The 19,040-nt window shown below is 42.5% G+C and overlaps 1 protein-coding gene across 9 annotated transcripts in view; it reads left to right on the plus strand.

The window, feature by feature from the left end:
* map3k7 (mitogen-activated protein kinase kinase kinase 7) overlaps positions 1-19,040 on the plus strand; it is a 256,484-nt gene that overhangs the window by 214,586 nt on the left and 22,858 nt on the right. For 8 of the 9 annotated variants that reach the window (XM_077510677.1, XM_077510682.1, XM_077510679.1 and 5 more), the window contains 5 exons: positions 3,230-3,311; positions 7,820-7,938; positions 8,039-8,186; positions 8,494-8,574; positions 10,341-10,408. In XM_077510677.1, the coding sequence (XP_077366803.1) occupies positions 3,230-3,311; positions 7,820-7,938; positions 8,039-8,186; positions 8,494-8,574; positions 10,341-10,408 (498 nt within the window). The remainder of the gene's footprint in view (positions 1-3,229; positions 3,312-7,819; positions 7,939-8,038; positions 8,187-8,493; positions 8,575-10,340; positions 10,409-19,040) is intronic. The other variant, XM_077510683.1, reaches the window with a different exon arrangement.

Here is a 19,040-nt window from a genome sequence, read left to right on the forward strand (position 1 = left end):
CCAGTAGCGTTTTCGCTGACCTCGGATCATCTTTCACATGTTGTGGTTTCCAGAAGAGTAGATCGGCTTGCATTCGGCCCATTGCTATTCAAGCAATTTCTGCCTCGATTCTGGTCAGGTAGCACCACTGGTTGCTAGCACGTTGTAGATCTGATGACTCCTGTGCGCTGCCCAGCCTAGCTCACCCAGCAGAGCGGCCCACGCCAGCCGCATTCCAGGAACCAGACCACCAACCCCATTTTGCGTATTGACAGCAGTTTCATTGTTGCCACAATACAGCTTATCATGTAGCCTTGACTGTTACAACAATGTCCAAATGGAATTAGAGCCAGACAATATTTAGATTCAAACGGGAATAGCAATACATGTTATCAATGCAGGTGTATAAACAAGAGTAAACCTTGGCAAAGTCAGCAAGTAATCATATACAACTCCAGCTTTAGGTAATTAGTGATGTTGTTGTTGTTGTGACATTGTGAATTACTGTTGTCTTGTCTGTTCCCCAGCTCCTTTTCACGATTCGTGTTTTTAGTTGACCAGAGTTATCTTTAGTTTGAATAAAAATTCGTCAGTCTTTTGTCCACGTGCTTTCGATAAGTCCATTCTTTCTCATTTGTCACGCCTTTTTGGCAATGTCAGCATTTCATTTGGTGAGATTTTCGTTGATGTAGACATGTTTACCATGAAGCTTGTGATGGTCTCTCAGAAGAGCAATCTTTTTCTTTCTGTCAACAAACCTGATCAGAACAGCCGGTGGTCGTGTCCCTCCAGTTGGAATCTAAAAGCACATCTGAATGTGCGCAGGATCAACAGTTAATCCCAAATCTCTGAGTTGAAGTGTCACTTGCTGGTCCACAGTCTCGTTCCCGGAAGATTGGTCAGAATCTTCCATGCTTGTGCCAGCCGCAGCTTTCGAACGGCCGCGGCGCGGCTTGATCTTGATACCGGTGACTATCACATCGTTGATACGAAGATTCTGTTCCAAATCATCCACTTTTTGTTCCAAGGCAACAATGCGTCGATCTTTTTCCTGTGTCTCTTTCTTCAATTGCTGTATTTCCTGAAAAGTGGCTCAATGCTCTTCTTCATTTCAAGTAAATTGGCGCCCATTCCACTGAGTTTTTGAAGAGAAGATTTTATCTCCTCATTCTCGTCAGCTCTTTTTCCGCCAGGCATTCTGCAAAAATGTAGTTAAAATCCCAATGCAAAAATCAACAAGTAGTTAGAATCACGAGCGAGTGCAGTACTAAGTACAGATGCGTCCTTCCTCAACAGATGCGTCCTTGAGTCTGCCAAGATACTAACGTTAATGGGAATGATGGAACATGGTTCCGAGCATTGCAAATATGGTTTTAAATTTATTAATTGGCGTTTTGAGGCGATTTGTCGACCGATTTTTGTGGTCGACACAATCGAGTTGGCAGGCATTTTCGGTCCTATTTAAACTCATTCACTGCCAGCCATTTTAGAACATTTCAAAATTTTCTATACCCACACGATATTATGTTCAGTAATGATATATATAAACCGAATCTAGCAAATGACAGAATAGACTCCCTACTTTTTCCCCCATCCCGTTCTTCTATAATTGACAGTAGAAAAATGTAGGGTTCGCCAAAATACAGCCATTTCTCCCATGGACTCTGAAACTGTTTATTTCGTATAAAATGGGGCAGTGATGTCATCTACTGGTGGTTAGGCATCAGTAAAGTTGTTTCCAAGTTTGACATTTACAGTGGAGCATAATCAGATTCTCCGCCATTTATCCCTGCTCTAAAAAATACAGTTGACAAGTAGGACTGGGTATTGATTCCGATTTCCAGAATCGATTCAGTTCGATTCACAAGGGCCCGATTTGATTTACAATTCACAACAATTTTCGATTCAGTTGAGGAATTCACTAGGGGTGGGAATCTCTGACATGAGGCTGATTCGATATGTATCTCGATACACCGGTTGCGATTCGATTGAAAAACGATATCTTTCAGAACAGAACGGTTCAATACGGTTCAATTAAGTTTGGGAACGATGCAATTTTCGATTCGATACGATTCATTTCAATATTCAAAACTTATAGTGACATTTGTTCCTTGTAGACGTTAATCTTAAAACACCACAAATTTTTACAGTATTTTCAAACGTGTTAAAAAACACCAAAAATGTCTTCTATATGTTTATATATTGAATCAATTATCTGTCGTTCATTTTGAGTTTGATGACGTAATTTAATTGCGGGCACGTCTCAGTTCTCCTATCTGCTGCTCATGCTAGTTGTGTACATTGACAGGGAGCCACAAACTGAGAAATGAGATACTTGCAGTGTGCTTTTAGCTTAGCTGGTGTGTTGGCTGTGGGACATACATCTATCAATGTTGCGATACATGGTTTTATGTATCGATACTGGGATATGAAAAGGCCTATCGATACGATATCGATATATCGATATTTTGAACCCAGGCGTATAACACAAGTATACCGTACTTGTCAAAGACAGTGAATGAATTAATAATAGGGATGTAACGATATCCAAATGTCACGATGCAATATTATCACGATATGATGCTCACGATATAATTATCACGATATTGTTAGGGAGGTCACAATATTGTAAAAAACATGAGGTCATACTAAAAAAGCACAATATTGTTCTTGTGTCCATAACATAAAAGCATCTTTCTTCTTCTTCTTCTTCTTCTTCTTCTTCTTCTTCTTCTTCTTCTTCTTCTTCTTCTTCTTCTTCTTCTTCTTCTTCTTCTTCTTCTTCTTCTTCTTCTTCTTCTTCTTCTTCTTCTTCTTCTTCTTCTTCTTCTTCTTCTTCTTCTTATTATTATTATTATTATTATGTTTATTATTATTATGTTTATTATTTTTATTATTATTTTTATTATGTTTATGTTTATTATGTTTATTATGTTTATTATTATGTTATGTTGTTAATGTACGCACACATCGAGTTCCTCCACATATTGACTTGCTTCACAGGCATATTACGTTCCCCTTCATCTGACAGTGTAGATTTTAAACATAGAAGGGCCAAAACATCCCTAATAAAATTAAATTGCACTAAAACACTAGCCACCAGAGGGTGCTAGAACTGCACACATGGAAATCAACCTGTTTTTAACAGATGTGTTGCATTTAAATATGTCGTGAACATGACGACAATGGCAGTTTTAATATCACGATATCTAGTTAATAGTGTGCTAATTCTTGCGATATTTGTTTGCAGTACTTTCCAGGATCTGAAGAACCCCTGCAAACTCCATATCAGTATTCAGATGATGGACAGAGCAACTCTGCAACTAGCACAGGTACATGAATCAGCTTCAAATTTGTGTAATGCCAGATAAGCACCCAGTGAAGAGTGAGGTCAGCAGGGAGGTATTTTTCCATTTTACATGCCCCCAATCCCCCACCATCGACATATTAAGAAGGAATTGAAGTTTGAACATTACCTTTAATTTGGAAGATAAGATTCAGTCCAGGGCGGCACAGTGAGGAGTGGTTAGTCCGCCTCCCAGTACTGGGGACTCGGGTTCGAGTCCAAGCTCCGGCCTTCCTGGGTGGAGTTTGCATGTTATCCCCATGCCTGTGAGGGTCTTCTCCGGGTACTCCAGTCTCCTCCCACATTCCAAAGACATGCATGGCAGGTTAATTGGGCGCTCCGAATTGTCCCTAGGTGTGCTTGTGAGTGTGGATGGTTGTTCGTCTCTGTGTGCCCTGCGATTGGCTGCCATCCAGTTCTGGGTTTAGCCCGCCTACTGCCCAAAGCTGGCTGGGATAGGCTCCAGCTCCCCCGCGACCCTTATGAGGAATAATCGGTTTTGAAAATGGATGGATGGATGGATGTTTTCTAACCGTTATTTGCATTTTACATTAGTAGATAGCTCATGGTTAACTTCCAAAAAAAAATATCAAAAGTAATAATACTTAAATAATGTTCTTCTCTTCATCACAATATTACTTAAGGCGCCTTGACACTTGCACAATTTTGTGGCACGAATTTACACGACTCGAGTCCAGGGTCCAGGGTCGTGGCCGGCGTGGAGACACTGCCCCCCACCCCCGACCCCCGCGCCGTTGCCAGCGCGGCCGCCTCGGAACCCGACAGCCGACGGGTACACAACTGGGTTGGGGAGGCCCCCTTTTATATGGCGTGCCCAAGTTGGTCAGTTCATGTCAATGTGGACACGAATGGTCACGCATTCGTGAACTCTGCGTGAACTCGTTGCGAACAGTGTGGGAACCTCCCAGTTCGTGCCCCAAAATGGCACGATTTACCACGACAGAATCGTGCCCAAAAGTCATGCAAGTCTCAGGCCGCCTTTAGTGTGATATATGTGCTTGTTTAATTGAACACAAAGCTGATATATTTGCAAGGAGCCATAACATAGATTATGTACCTTTTGCAGCCAATGGAAGAGCATTTGATTTTTCTGCCTGCCAATATCAATACACATACACATAGATACAGAAAATATATTTCTGATTCATGCGAAATAAATGTCATCAACATTAATGATAACAAGAACTGCGAGCAGCCGTAAAGGGCTCTCGCAACTATGGCCGCAACTCTGGCCACATAGACCATCCAATAAAATGCTGGAGGAGCTTAAGTGAGGCCACACAGATATCTGATGGGGCTCTTGCACCCCCTAGCATCGGCGTAGCGCCATCCCTGCTTGGGGGTTTGAGTGCACTTCCGTGTCTTAGTACTAAGTACTAAGTCACGGAAGTTTAATCTGCCCATTTGAAGCACATATTTTAAAAAGGAGGAGAAAGCTAAATAAGTCGAGGACGGACTTTTTTTCATACCTTGTTGGATTGTAGACAGGCCGGGGATGCATATTATTGATACAAAACCACACTAAAGTGCATTTTCATCCTAGTGGACTATTTTCTCACGCAGTTGTTCACAAAATGGCAAACCACTCCGCCTCCTTTCCTGTAAACAAGTTCCAAACATCACTATCCGATAATATCACGATATGAAGGTCACGATACAATAATTATCACGATATTGTGGGGGGGGGGGGGTTGGCGATATTTAAAAAAGGTCACAATATTGTTAAAAAAAAAACAGAGCTCATACTAAAAAAAGAAAGCACAATATTGTGCTTTTGTACATAACAGCAATGCATATAAACCACCTACAATCTCTAATAACAATATTGAGGCACTTACTTGCTAATGCAAGCACACATTGATCGCTTCACAAGCAAATTAGGTTCCCCTTCATTTGACAATTAGCATAGATTTTAAACATAGAAGGCCAAAACATCCCTAATGAAAATTAAATTGCACTAATAAACGAGCGGCGGCACCACGGATGACTGGTTAGCACGTCCGCCTCCCGGTTCTGAGGACTCGAGTCCGGGCTCCGGCCTTCCTGGGTGGAGTTTGAATGTTCTCCCCGTGCCCGCGTGGGTCTTCTCCGGGTACTCCAGTCTCCTCCCACATACCAAAGACATGCATGGCACATTAATTGGGTGCTCCGAATTGTCCCTAGGTGTGCTTGTGAGTGTGGATGGTTGTTCATCTCTGTGTGCCCTGCGATTGGCTGGCAACCAGTCCAGGGTGTACCCCGCCTACTGCCCAAAGCCAGCTGGGATAGGCTGCAGCGCCCCCCGCGACCCTTGTGAGGAATAAGCAGTCAAGAAAATGGATGGATGGATAATAAACTATCCACTAGAAGGTGCTTGAACTGCACAAATGGAAATCAACCTGACTTTTTTTCGCAGATGTGTTCCTTTTAAATATTTTGAACATGACGAAGACGATATTGTGGGAGTTTTAATATCACGATATCACAATAAAGCCCTTATCGTTACATCCTTCCTAAATACGTGAAAAATGTTGAAAGAAATATGCAGTTTCGGCAAATCACACTGATGGGGGGGGATGGAGTCGAGGTCATGTCGGGAGTGTCGGGAGAATGAATTTAAGTAAGAAACGGTGTAGTTGTATAACATTTGTATGTGAATGACGCAAGCGTTGGAGTTGGATAGTTTTCTGACGTAAATCAATCATTAAACTTGTCTTTTAATGTGTAGAATTATAAACTGAAGATATATCACCATACTTTCTTAATTGAAAGTGTACAAAAGTATGTTTTTCAGAGCGATTAAGTGGAAGCTGATGATATTGACGAGGAAATGGAGTAATAATGGCAGCAATGTTGCCCATGATAGAATTAGGAGCTGCATATTTCTTAGCACTGGCAATATATTTTATATACCGTAGTTTGAGTATAAAGTGTATAATGTACCTTTTAAGAATAGTTGCAATTTTGATTTTTGATATTAACTTTTGATATTATTTGCGCTTTTCCAAGTTATGACTTGTTGCTCAATGATATACAATAGATATAAGCATTAGAAAATGAAACACAATAGCCATTTTAGTTGAGTTATTTTTTTTTGTTTTTTTTCTCTCATTGGTGATGTGCCATGAGATTTTGTCAATGAAAAAAAGTGTGCCATAGCTGAAAAAAGGTTGGAAAAACACCACTTTAAAATGTCGGAACTGTGGGTGTTTGGGGGCATGCTGTGTGCGTGGTTTGTGAGGGGTCAATTGAATATAGGTTCCAAAGGATTTTTCAAAACATTGTATTCTCTTTGGAATTGCATTTTACACAACCTCTCAACATCATTGGAATTGGGGTTTGTACTGTATGTGGAAATAAAAATAATGTTTCAATGGTAGTAAACTGTCAAATGGTAAGAAATGAATGTATTGGGGACGGGAGGGAATTCAAAATTTGTCCAGATGCATCAATAATTAGTAATTGAATGAAATTGAAATGTAGCCCAGACTTGTCAGACGTGCCACACGTGTCAATAGATTCCCACCACTATTCAACACAAGCTACATCTCAACTACATTGCAACTGCTTTCAGCCCAAATGTCCACTGTTCAGCATATTTACCAGTCTTCATTGACTGCAGTCGAAATCATGTGGTTGCCTTAAAGACTCAGCTCATTTTCTGCTTTCACTCTTTGACCGCCAAAAACCTTTAATAACGATGACTAAAATCACGATGTGTGCCACCATAAACGTTAAATGACGTCAACTATGTTTATTATTTTTATTATTATTTTATATCAATGTCAAGTGCTAAGTGCAGTGCTTCCTGGTCAATGGATTGTGGAATCAAAAACACCCACTAACTATGGCCAGCAGATGGCAGCATTGTATCTCTTTTCAATGGGCTCAAGGTGTACAAAATTACAATGAAACATGCCGTAATCTGACAAAACAGAACGTTTTCAAGGATGACATAAATCTAAGTTACATTTAATCTAATTCACAGAGCGTCACCAAACAAAAAATATATTAGTGTCAAAAGTCACTGTTGTGGAGAAAATGTATATTTTCACGAAAAGCTTGTTTTCTCAAGTTGCATATTTTCAAATGGTGATTACTAAAGAACGGAATAAGTTAGGAACACTTTTTTTTTTCTAATGAAAGAATGGAATGTGATCTTTCATGTGGTACCCACTAATGTTATGTAGTAAAAGTACACAATATTAGTTAAAATACTCTAAATCGGCTGGCACTGTCGGGGTTGTTTTTTGGATAACGTGTGGCAGTAAAAAGAGTTAATTACAGATGTGTGTATCACTTTGAAATAAATCTATAACGTGTGATAATGTGGTTTGGTGAAACCAAGGTTAAACTTTCTCATGGTGAAGCGCAGGTGTGGCAGCATTTTTTTGTTTTTTTGTTTTTTTGTTTTTTATGTTTATCAGACAAATATTTTGGGGAAGGGAATTTGTTGATTTTTTTTTTTTTTTTTTTTTTCCTCCTTTGAAACAGGTTCATATGTTGACAGTACTGGCAACAAAAGTGACGCCAACATTGAGCACAGTGATTCCCAAGGAAGCAACGACACTATTAAGATCACACCCCAGTTTGCGCCTCACTTCAAGCCAAAGGCAAAGTCATATTTAAGTCTTCATTTTGATTTAGAAAAAAAAAAGAAGTCATGTTTAACAAGCAGGTGGAGATGAAGTGACCCTGATTTTGGTCTTTCAGGGAGACCCTTTAAGGACGCTGCCTCTTTCCAGAGGAGGTAGTTTTGAGAGTCTGCCTGCTCGAACACAGAGCTTGACTTCATCTGACAATAAGCGAATGAGTGCTGACCTTTCAGAGCTGGAGCCTAAGTTGGGATTTGTACCAGCAGGTAATAGAATACTTTTATTTATTTGTTTGTTTTTACCGCTGTTATTATTTAAACTTGATCAACGGTATTGGAGGGAGGCCTTTCTGATAACCCTTAGGAGCCAGACCTGTATGGGGTAGGGGGGAATTAACTATAAATGTTGACATTGCCACCTCACAGCATCTGGAATGACTGGGATGCATGTTGCCCTCGCACAAAGTCAACTCTGCATGTGCCTGCCTTTCCAGTCCAGTTGGCTTTTGTGTCTTTTGATAGTCTGCACGCTTATTGTGTATGCAGCTGTATGCATGTGTATATGTTTTTGCAGCACGCCCGCAGTATAAACGAGGCCATCGTAAAACGGCATCATTTGGCACCATTCTGGATGTTCCCAAGATCGTCGTCACAGGTAATATCTGGACTGCTGGGCCTCCTGCTGATTTGGTTAAGTTGGTTTTGGTAAAAGCTCTTGGGTTGCACTGCTCTGACTCATTCCTCTCCTTTGTGTCACTCCTTGACATGATGGTTACATAATGTGAAAAGTGTTAATAATTCTGGAATTCAAGAGTAATTTAAAAAAAATAAAAAATAAAATCTTTGAGCTTGTCCTAGAATTGCACACTCAGAACTGTCTTTTATAGGAGGATCCCTTGTTGACATTTTTTAGCACATGTGCGGATAGCTGTGTGTCAGGAAACATGGCGGACTGTATAGAAACACCATACACGAAGAAAGTTAGCGGGTGAATCGCCGCTATTTAAGCACGTTAACGGCCTAAGGGTGGAGGAGGTTTACAGAGATGTATTGGCGACAATTTTAAACTATTGAAAGCCCATATGAGACGTGGGATTTTGACAACATTTGGTCCGACTCACCTGTTTCCTGGTCACACATCTGCTTTGGGGACAAATTACTCTTATTTAATACAATGTCCTGTGCAAAACTGGGTAATTATTCTTCATTGAAGTGTAAATCCGTGCGTGCTGGAGTGACGTCATGCAGCCGACAAATTCGCCCTTTGGAGTACCCAGCCTTGTGAATTTGGACACAGGCAGACTATCGCATTACATTTAAGTTTGTGGAAGTACGTCACTCTAAACCAATTTCTCAATTTAAAAAAAAATTCTTTTATTTTTCCAAGGGGCCATACTATTTATGGCACAAGAATTAACCATCTGCTTCTCTTAATCCTCCTCCAAATGTGCGAAACCATCGAACTCCACGCAAAACACGTTGGTTCTTGCCACACATTGATGCAACGTGCAAAACATAAACAATACGTCACGCAGGATCCTCCTATTGCTGTGCTTTTAGAAAAAAAAAATAGAAAATGAATTAGAATTTGAGCTTTCTCATGTCCCATCTTCTATCAGTTTGAACTGATGATTAAAGATAATATGCGTATAGAACTGAAAAATCTCTCATAACTGTTTGTTTTTGTGGTCTTGAAGCTTTAATTATTACTAATCCTGTAACTAAATGTAATTAGTTACATATATATATTTGGCGTTTTATGGCAATTTATTATGCTGTTAGTTTACATTTTGGTCAATAACCAATTCTCACACCTCTCCCTTAAATAATATTAAGAATGTGGCAGTACAATATTTTGTAAATAATGCCTGTGTTTGTGATTGGTTTCTCGAGCTGACAGTGGCCAATGTAAAAGCTTTTGTTTTGTCATGTACTCATAGACACAGATTAAAAGGAATTGGAAATTGTATGAGTCCACAACAGTCACGCTGGCCTTTTGCTCTTTATTAGTGAAATTAAGAGCAACATTTTAAAATCTGTCATAACAGACAGCACCTTTGAGTAATACTTTATATAAAACAAAATACGAAAATGTATGAATATACAATTTTATACCTGATCTTGTCATCAGTTATTCTGGATTATTTCCCCAGACTTTGTCTGATCACTAGTAGAATCACAAAACTAAACACAACAAACAACTATTCTTGCTTGAATTGCTTTTGAGTGATATTTGCATTTGCTAGTTGTTCCCTAAAAGTAGTCGTAGTAGAAACATTATAGTCAAATATTGGTCATCTATTACTGTTAAAGTAGCAGTTGATTTCGTTTTTGTCAAGAAAATAGTAAGGATCCCCCACCAACACCCACCTCATACTTACCTGCGTTTGTCTGTACTTGTTTTTCCTGCCCTGTTCGTAGGCACATGTGAGCCTCAGAGGCGCCGTTCTGTGCAGGATTTGCCAGGAATTGGCACGGAGTCCACCCAGGTAAGTTCAAACAATTGTGGAACTGTGAAACTTGTGGAAAGGAGCTTCTCTTTTTTTTGTGGATTTAAAAAAAAAAAAAAAAAAAAAAAAAAAACACTTTTGGGAAAAGATTCTGGGGAAATTCTGGGGAATTTAAGGCTGTTCGATTATGCCGAACAAGAAAATCCCAATTATTTTCTCTCAAACCTGATGATACTCGTGAAGGAACAAGCAGAATGATCCTCTGGCATGATGAGCACCTCATCTTTACAATAGACATCAGGTCCAAATGAATAACCTAACCTAACCTAACCCATCCAATCTGTCTCCCGGTCAGCCAGCCAGCCTTTAGGCAAGTTCAGGTAGGCAGGCTTCAAGTTTCCTGAGAGGATCACAAGTCCATCTTGTTGAAACCATACAATTTCTACACTACAGATCTACTTTTGCCCGATTTATTAAAACCCCTGAGATACTACGATTATAGCAGTCTTCCTTTTTGTTTGTGTGTTTGTTTGCTTGGATCATGTTTACTCCAATTTGGCTGGAGCATATAAAGCAACACCCCTCCCCCACATCGGGCAATCAGATCATCTCTCCCTGTTCCTCACACCTCGGTATTCACCACTCATCCAACGTGTGAAACCAATTGTAAGGACAATAAAGGTATGGCCAGTTGGGACAGATGCTGTGCTCCAAGACCTATTTAAAAACACAGACTGGAATGTGTTCACCAACGTAGATTTGAATCAGTACGCCTCGTCTGTACTGAACCACATCTCCACCACTATAGACAGCGTCACCACCCAGAAACAGATTACTATGTACCCTAATCAGAAGCCTTGGATGAATAGGAATGTCCGACTCTTGCTGAAAGCTCGCAACAGCGCCTTCAGGTCAGGGGATGCACAGGCCTATAGCACAGCCAGGGCTGATCTGAAGAGGGGCATCAAGAAGGCCAAACGCCACTATAAGGAGAAGGTAGAAGAGCACTTCTCCAACTCCAATCCCCGTCGCATGTGGCAAGGATTACAGACGATCACAGATTACAAGACCACCAGACCTTCCCCCGCTTCCTCTGATATCTCATTTCTCAATGAGCTCAACAACTTTTATGCTCGTTTTGAGAGGAAGAACTTAACAACTGCAACCAAGGCAGATGTGACTCCGGACCACCAACCATTGACTCTCTCCTCCAACGATGTAGGAGAGATGTTGAGCAAGATTACAGTATACAAGGCTGCGGGTCCTGACGGCATTCCTGGACGAGTTCTTAGAGTGTGTTCTGGTGAGCTGGCAGGTGTACTGACAGACATATTCAACCTGTCCTTGGCTCATGCTGTGGTACCAACCTGCTTTAAATCAACCTCCATCGTACCAATACCCAAAAACTCCATCCCATCAAGCCTCAGTGACTACCCTCCGGTAGCCCTCACTCCGATCATTGCAAAGTGCTTTGAGCGGCTGGTCTTGGTACACCTCAGATCTTGTCTTTCCCCCACCTTGGATCCCCACCAATTTGCCTATCGGCAGAACAGGAGCACAGAGGATGCCGTCTCCATAGCGCTGCACTCTGTTCTCTCACATTTGGATAATAAAAACACCTACGCTAGAATGCTGTTCATAGACTTTAGTTCTGCATTCAATACAGTCAGCCCCTCAAAACTCATTGCAAAACTTATGGATCTAGGCATCAGTCCCCTCATGTGCAACTGGTTACTGGATTTCCTGACTAGCCGGCCTCAACATGTCCGACTAGATAATTATTGTTCATCTACCATCACTATAAATACCGGCGTGCCACAAGGCTGTGTGTTGAGTCCCTTCCTTTACTCTCTTTACACCCACGACTGCAGACCTTTCAGTGGTTCCAATACCATTGTTAAGTTTGCAGATGACACCACGGTGATTGGCCTCATCAAAGACAACGATGAGGCAGCCTACAGGGAGGAGGTGGATCATCTGGCTGAGTGGTGCGACTCCAACGACTTGCTGCTCAACACTGAGAAGACCAAGGAGCTAATTGTGGACTTCAGGAGGAATGCAGCCCCACATACACCCATCCACATTAAAGGGATGGTGGTGGAGCGTGTGAACAACTTCAAGTTCCTGGGAGTCCACATCTCTGAGGATCTCACATGGACAACTGGCTGCTCCAAGCTGGTTAAAAAGGCTCACCATCGGCTCTTCTTCCTCAGGGCTCTGAGAAAGAACCATCTGTCCTCACATATTCTGGTGAACTTCTACCGCTGCACTATTGAGACTATTTTGACCAATTGCATCACAGTTTGGTATGGAAACTGCTCAGCTATGGACCGGAAGGCTTTGCAGAGGGTGGTGAAAGCCGCCCAGCGCATCTCCGGTGCACCACTCACCTCTGTTGAGGACATCTATATGAGGCGGTGCCTGAAGAGGGCGAAGAAAATCATGAAAGACTCCAGTCATCCAGCACACGGACACTTTACCCTCATGCCCTCTGGAAGGCGTTACAGGAGCCTCCGGACTAAGACCACTAGATATCAGAATAGCTACTTCCCTACTGTTGTTAGACTCCTGAACACTGTCTCCTGATCATAATTGCACTACTGTAAATAAATATCATACTGTAGAGATAGTCATATACAATTATTTAGCTGTTTATCAATATTATATACATATTTATATCCTGCCATAATGTGTATATACTAACCGATCTTTTTTAAAATATAAAATTTATTCTTGCTAAAGAACTTCTGGATGGATGCAAACTGCATTTCGTTGTTCTGAACTTGTGACAGTGCAATGACAATAAAGTTGAATTCTATTCTATTCTATTCTATTGTTTGCTTGTTTGCTTGTTTGCTTGTTTGCTTGTTTGTTAGTTTTTTTTGGGGGGGCGCGCTTTTCTCTTGACGTAAAGCTACATTCCTCCGCTCTCAGAATCTGACACGGTTCAGGAGTTAGTCATTTGAAAAACATGCATCCTTACCCGTCACCTGTGTCACTCTCCTCTTCCAGGTGCGACATCGATGTAAAGCTCCGCTTCTCTGCTTTCGGAAGGAATTATATTGGAATTGCGTTGCTAGTGCAAACGGTTCAGAAGTTCCGATGATTTTGGAAAAAAATTGTATTTTCCAATCGGGTTCGTATCTGAGGCAAGGTTCCCGCAGGGTCTTAAAAAAAAAAAAAAAAAAAAAAAAAAGTCTAAAATTCAGAAAGTTGAATTTTAGGCCTAAAATGTCTTAAAAAACAGCCATATTTTCATCCTAGGTCTAAAATTAAATTTACCCAAGTCTAAAATTCTTACATCCGCTCCTTACATTCCGAGAAGTGTCTGCTCCCTTAGAAAGAAAGGAAAAAAAACAAAAAAAGTGCGTGTTGCGTTGTTTCTATTATTTGCGTGCTTAAAGTGAAGGAGACAGTTGAGGGGGTGTGTTTGCATTTCATTGCAATGTAGTTCAGGCGGGCGGGAGCGAAGGTACGTGGGGCGGTGTAAATGAGATGTTTGGTGAGATGTGACGCGCGCGGCTTGTTTTGCCGCGAGATACGACAACAGGAAGGGGGAGGAATTATCGTTGTTGGTGTCTGCGGGCATCCTGAGCTAACACTACCGGGATAAAAACAAACAAACGAGGAGGGTGGTGAACGACGAACTTGGCAGACCTGGGTTGGTATGTATTTACGTTTTTGTTTTTGTTACATTTGTTGAACTGTGTACCAAAACAACAGAAGACATCAGTATTCATATTAGCCAAAGCATATTAGCACAGTGGTGGCCAGTTAATTGCGATGCTGAAACGTTTTTTTCCGAGAGGACTTTTGCCATAATGTAAGTAGAAGCAAAGCAAAGCCCCTATCTCCGGTGTGCGAATGTCAATGAAGCAGCCGCATCCAGGGGTGTGAACACTGTACAGCTCCGGCAATGAAACGCTAGCGAGTAAAGCTAATCGAAACTTTTTTTTTTTCCATTTCCTTTATTTAACCATTCAAGAAACTCATTGAAAGTAACAATCGCTAATCCTTGAGTGATCTGGTCACAGACTTACAAAGCCCCTTAGCTATTTGTGTGAATGTAATATTGTTAATTAGGTGGCTCGGTACTCTGTGCACTACCGGGTACTACTGTACATTTCAAGTTTACGTTCCGGACTTTCCGCCAAGATATTGCAGTTCGCTTGTCTGAACGGAGAGTGTGGACAATTATTTTTAGCTAGTCAGAATGGAAAGTGTGATCAGTCAATTTGTAAGAAAATGGGTAAATTCCAGTTCAACAAGAACTGGCTCGAAGTTCCCGACTTTTCCAGCTGGTTGGATGAGGTAGCCGGCAATAGGCACTCTGCTCGTTGCGAAGTTTGCAAAAAAGATAAAGTTGGGGACTTTGGGCGCGAATATGGTTGTATAGGCAAGGCAAGGCAAGTTTATTTGTATAGCACATTTCATACACAAGGCAACACAATGTGCTTTATGCAAGGAAAGGCAACACAATGTGCTTTACGCAAGGAAAGGCAACACATAAGCATCAACAAACAGTAGTTAACATTGAGAGGAAGATGAGTAAATAAAAATAGGGTACAAAATTTACTAGAAAGAACATACAATGACAATATTAAAACATTATTCAGCAAACTTTAACACATTTAGCGTAAGGAAGTTTAAAATAATAAAAATAATAATTAAAAAAAAACTTATTAAAGCTGTTTAAAATAGATTGTATGTATGTATGTATGTATGTATCTGATTGTTGTGTACATTGTTTTGGGAACTGAAGTTCATTTCAGGTTGGTCATTGTCAATATTGTTTATTGTATTGTATATGTTGTATGCTTGGGCGGCACAGTGGTGACAGGTTAGCACGTCCGCCTCCCAGTTCTGAGGACTCGGGTTCGAGTTCAGGCTCCGGCCTTCCTGGGTGTAGTTTGCATGTTCTCCCCGTGCCTGCGTGGGTCTTCTCCGGGTACGCCGGTCTCCTCCCACATTACAAAGACATGCATGGCAGGTTAATTGGGCGCGCCGAATTGTCCCTAGGTGTGCTTGTGAGTGTGGATGGTTGTTCGTCTCTGTGTGCCCTGCGATTGGCTGGCAACCAGTCCAGGGTGTACCCCGCCTACTGCCCAGAGCCAGAATATTTATTAAAGTATCATGTCATCACAGCATGTCATTTATACACCCCCCCCCCCACCCCCCCCACCCTGCCCGACACACAAAAAAATATTAATAAAAAAAAAAAAAAATCAAATAAAAACCAAATGTGCATTCACAATAAAACCATGGAACTTCACTGGAACAGCTTTTTTGGGGGCATTTTTTTTGTGGAAAAATGGAATACAGACATTTTTATTTTTGCTTGAAAAGTGTTAAAATGGAGAGTTAACATCTTGATAATGAAACAAACAAAATGGCAGATTTTACATAGATTTTACAGCCCTGCACTGTAAAGTGTCCTCGTATGCCCTGTGATTTTCCAACCTGATGTTGTACCAGCTATGTGTTAGTGTCACTTTCTTGGCTTACGTCAGTAGACTCAGTAGTTGATGTATCTGATGAGTGAGGTACCCTGTCTAAAAGTTTGTCAGTTGTTGATAATGTCCCTACAAAAACCATTTCAGAGGTGTTGCTCGAAAGGGGTGTGAAAAACCAGCTGGGGGAAATCACGCCTGAATCTTCGTTTCAGTATATCCTGCCTGAAATAGAAAATTAATGGGAAAAATGAGCACAAGATACACATATTCACATCACACTAGGGCTGCTCTATTATGGAAAAAAATAATCATCACAATTATTTTGGTAATAATTGAAATCAAGATTATTCAAAACAATTATATTTTGTTCAAATCAAGAAAATATTTAAACATTTGAAAATAAGACAATTACAATCACATGAAACTATAATTATGTAAGTTGCTTTTGGATCCAACAAAATTCATAATTTATTATTATTATTATTATTATTGTTATTGTCCATCCATCCATCCATCCATCCATCCATCCATCCATCCATCCATCCATCCATCCATCCATCCATCCATCCATCCATCCATCTTCTTCCGCTTATCCGGGGTCGGGTCACGGGGGCAGCAGCTTCATGAGGGAAACCCAGACTTCCCTCTCCCCAGCCACTCCAACCAGCTCCTCCGGTGGGATCCCAAGGCGTTCCCAGGCCAGCCGAGAGACATTGTCTCTCCAGCGTGTCCTGGGTCATCCCCGGGGCCTCCCACCGGTGGGACATGCCCGGAACACCTCCCCAGGGAGGCGTCCAGGAGGCATCCGAACCAGATGCCCGAGCCACCTCAGCTGGCTCCTCTCAACGTGGAGGAGCAGCGGCTCGACTATGAGTCCCTCCCGGATGACCGAGCTTCTCACCCTATCTCTAAGGGAGAGCCCGGACACTAGGGGTGTGAATTGCCTAGTACCTGACGATTCGATTCGTATCACGATTCACAGGTCACGATTCGATTCGATACCGATTAATCCCGATACGAATTTATAAGTCGATTGTTGCGATTTTTTTTCATTCAAATTTAGAAAATACTAATCAGTAAGCTTGTAGAGTGTAAGATTTATATGAAAATGTATTATTTATTTATCTGAAATTTCAGTCTTATAGAGGTTGTAATCTGTTTCATGTTTGAACAGCATTAAAATAAAATATTAAGGCTTAATGTTCCGTTCATATAACATTCTTCCATGCTCAAGGTGTGAATCCTAACCCGAAGTCAGACGTTTTGTTGAATATTTTTCCATTAAAAATGGAAGTTTAAAAATCGATTCACACACACAAAAAAAAAAAAAAAAAAAAAAAAAAGGCAATGATGATAAGACGTTGAATCGGTAAGACTACCGAATGAACAATTCTGAGCTCTTAAAAAAACAAAAAACAAAAAAAAAAAAAACGATTTTTTTTAATTGAATCGATTCGAGAATCGCGCGATGTAGTATCGCGATATATCGCCGAATCGATTTTTTTTTAACACCCCTACCGGACACCCTGCGGAGGAAACTCATTTCGGCCGCTTGTATCCGGGCCGCTTGTATCCGGGATCTCGTTCTTTCGGTCACGACCCACAGCTCGTGACCATAGGTGAGGGTCGGAACGTAGATCGACCGGTAAATCGAGAGCTTTGCCTTTTGTCTCAGCTCTTTCTTTACCACGACGGACCGATACAGAGTCTGTATCACTGCAGATGCTGCACCGATCCGCCTGTCGATCTCCCGCTCCATCCTACCCTCACTCGTGAACAAGAACCCAAGATACTTGAACTCCTCCACTTGGGGCAGGATCCCATCCCCGACCTGCAGACGACACGCCACCCTTTTCTGACTGAGGACCATGGTCTCGGATTTGGAGGTGCTGATCCTCATCCCAACCGCTTCACACTCGGTTGCGAACCGCTCCAGTGAGAGTTGGAGGCTTGATGAAGCCAACAGCACCACATCATCTGCAAAGAGCAGAGATGCAATGCTGAGGCCACCAAACCGGAACCCCTCAACGCCTCGGCTGCGCCTAGAAATTCTGTCCATAAAAGTTATGAACAGAATCGGTGACAAGGGGCAACCTTGGCGGAGTCCAACCCTCACCGGAAACGAATCCGACTTACTGCCGGCAATGCGGACCAAACTCTGGCAACTGTTGTACAGGGACCAAACAGCCCGTGTCAGGAGGCCCGTTACCCCGTACTCCCGAAGCACCCCCCACAGGACTCCCCGAGGGACACGGTCGAACGCCTTCTCCAAATCCACAAAACACATGTGGACTTTTTGAGCGAACTCCCACGCACCCTCAAGGATCCTGCTGAGGGTGTAGAGCTGGTCCACTGTTCCATGGCCAGGACGAAAACCACACTGCTCCTCCTGAATCCGAGATTCGACCTCCCGACGGACCCTCCTCTCCAGCACCCCTGAATAGACCTTACCAGGGAGGCTGAGGAGTGTGATCCCTCTGTAGTTGGAGCACACCCTCCGGTCCCCCTTCTTAAAAAGTTGGACCACCACCCCGGTCTGCCAATCCAGAGGCACTGTCCCGATGTCCACGTGATGTTGTAGTGGCGTGTCAACCAAGACAGCCCCACAACATCCAGAGTCTTTAGGAACTCCAGGCAGATCTCATCCACCCCCGGGGCCCTGCCACCGAGGAGCTTTCCAACCACCTCAGTGACTTCGACCCCAGAGATAGGAGAGCCCACCCCAGAGTCCCCAGACTCTGCTTCCTCAAAGGAAGACGTGTCGGTGGAATTGAGGAGGTCTTCGAAGTATTCCCCCCACCGCTTCACGACGTCCCGAGTCGAGGTCAGCAGCACCCCATCGCCACTATACACAGTGTTAATGGTGCACTGCTTTCCTCTCCTGAGACGCCGGACGGTGGACCAGAATTTCCTCGAAGCCGTCCTGAAGTCGTTTTCCATGGCCTCACCGAACTCCTCCCATGCACGAGTTTTTGCCTCAGCAACCGCCGAAGCCGCGTTCCGCTTGGCCATCCGGTACCTGTCAGCTGCCTCCGGAGTCCGACAGGCCAAAAAGGCCCGATAGGACTCCTTCTTCAGCTTGACGGCATCCCTTACCGCTGGTGTCCACCAGCGGGTTCGAGGATTGCCGCCGCGACAGGCACCGACCACCTTACGGCCAAAGCTCCGATCGGCCGCCTCAACAATGGAGGCGCGGAACATGGCCCATTCGGACTCAA

The sequence above is a fragment of the Festucalex cinctus genome, chromosome 21 (assembly GCF_051991245.1).
Source record: "Festucalex cinctus isolate MCC-2025b chromosome 21, RoL_Fcin_1.0, whole genome shotgun sequence".
NCBI lineage: Eukaryota > Metazoa > Chordata > Actinopteri > Syngnathiformes > Syngnathidae > Festucalex > Festucalex cinctus.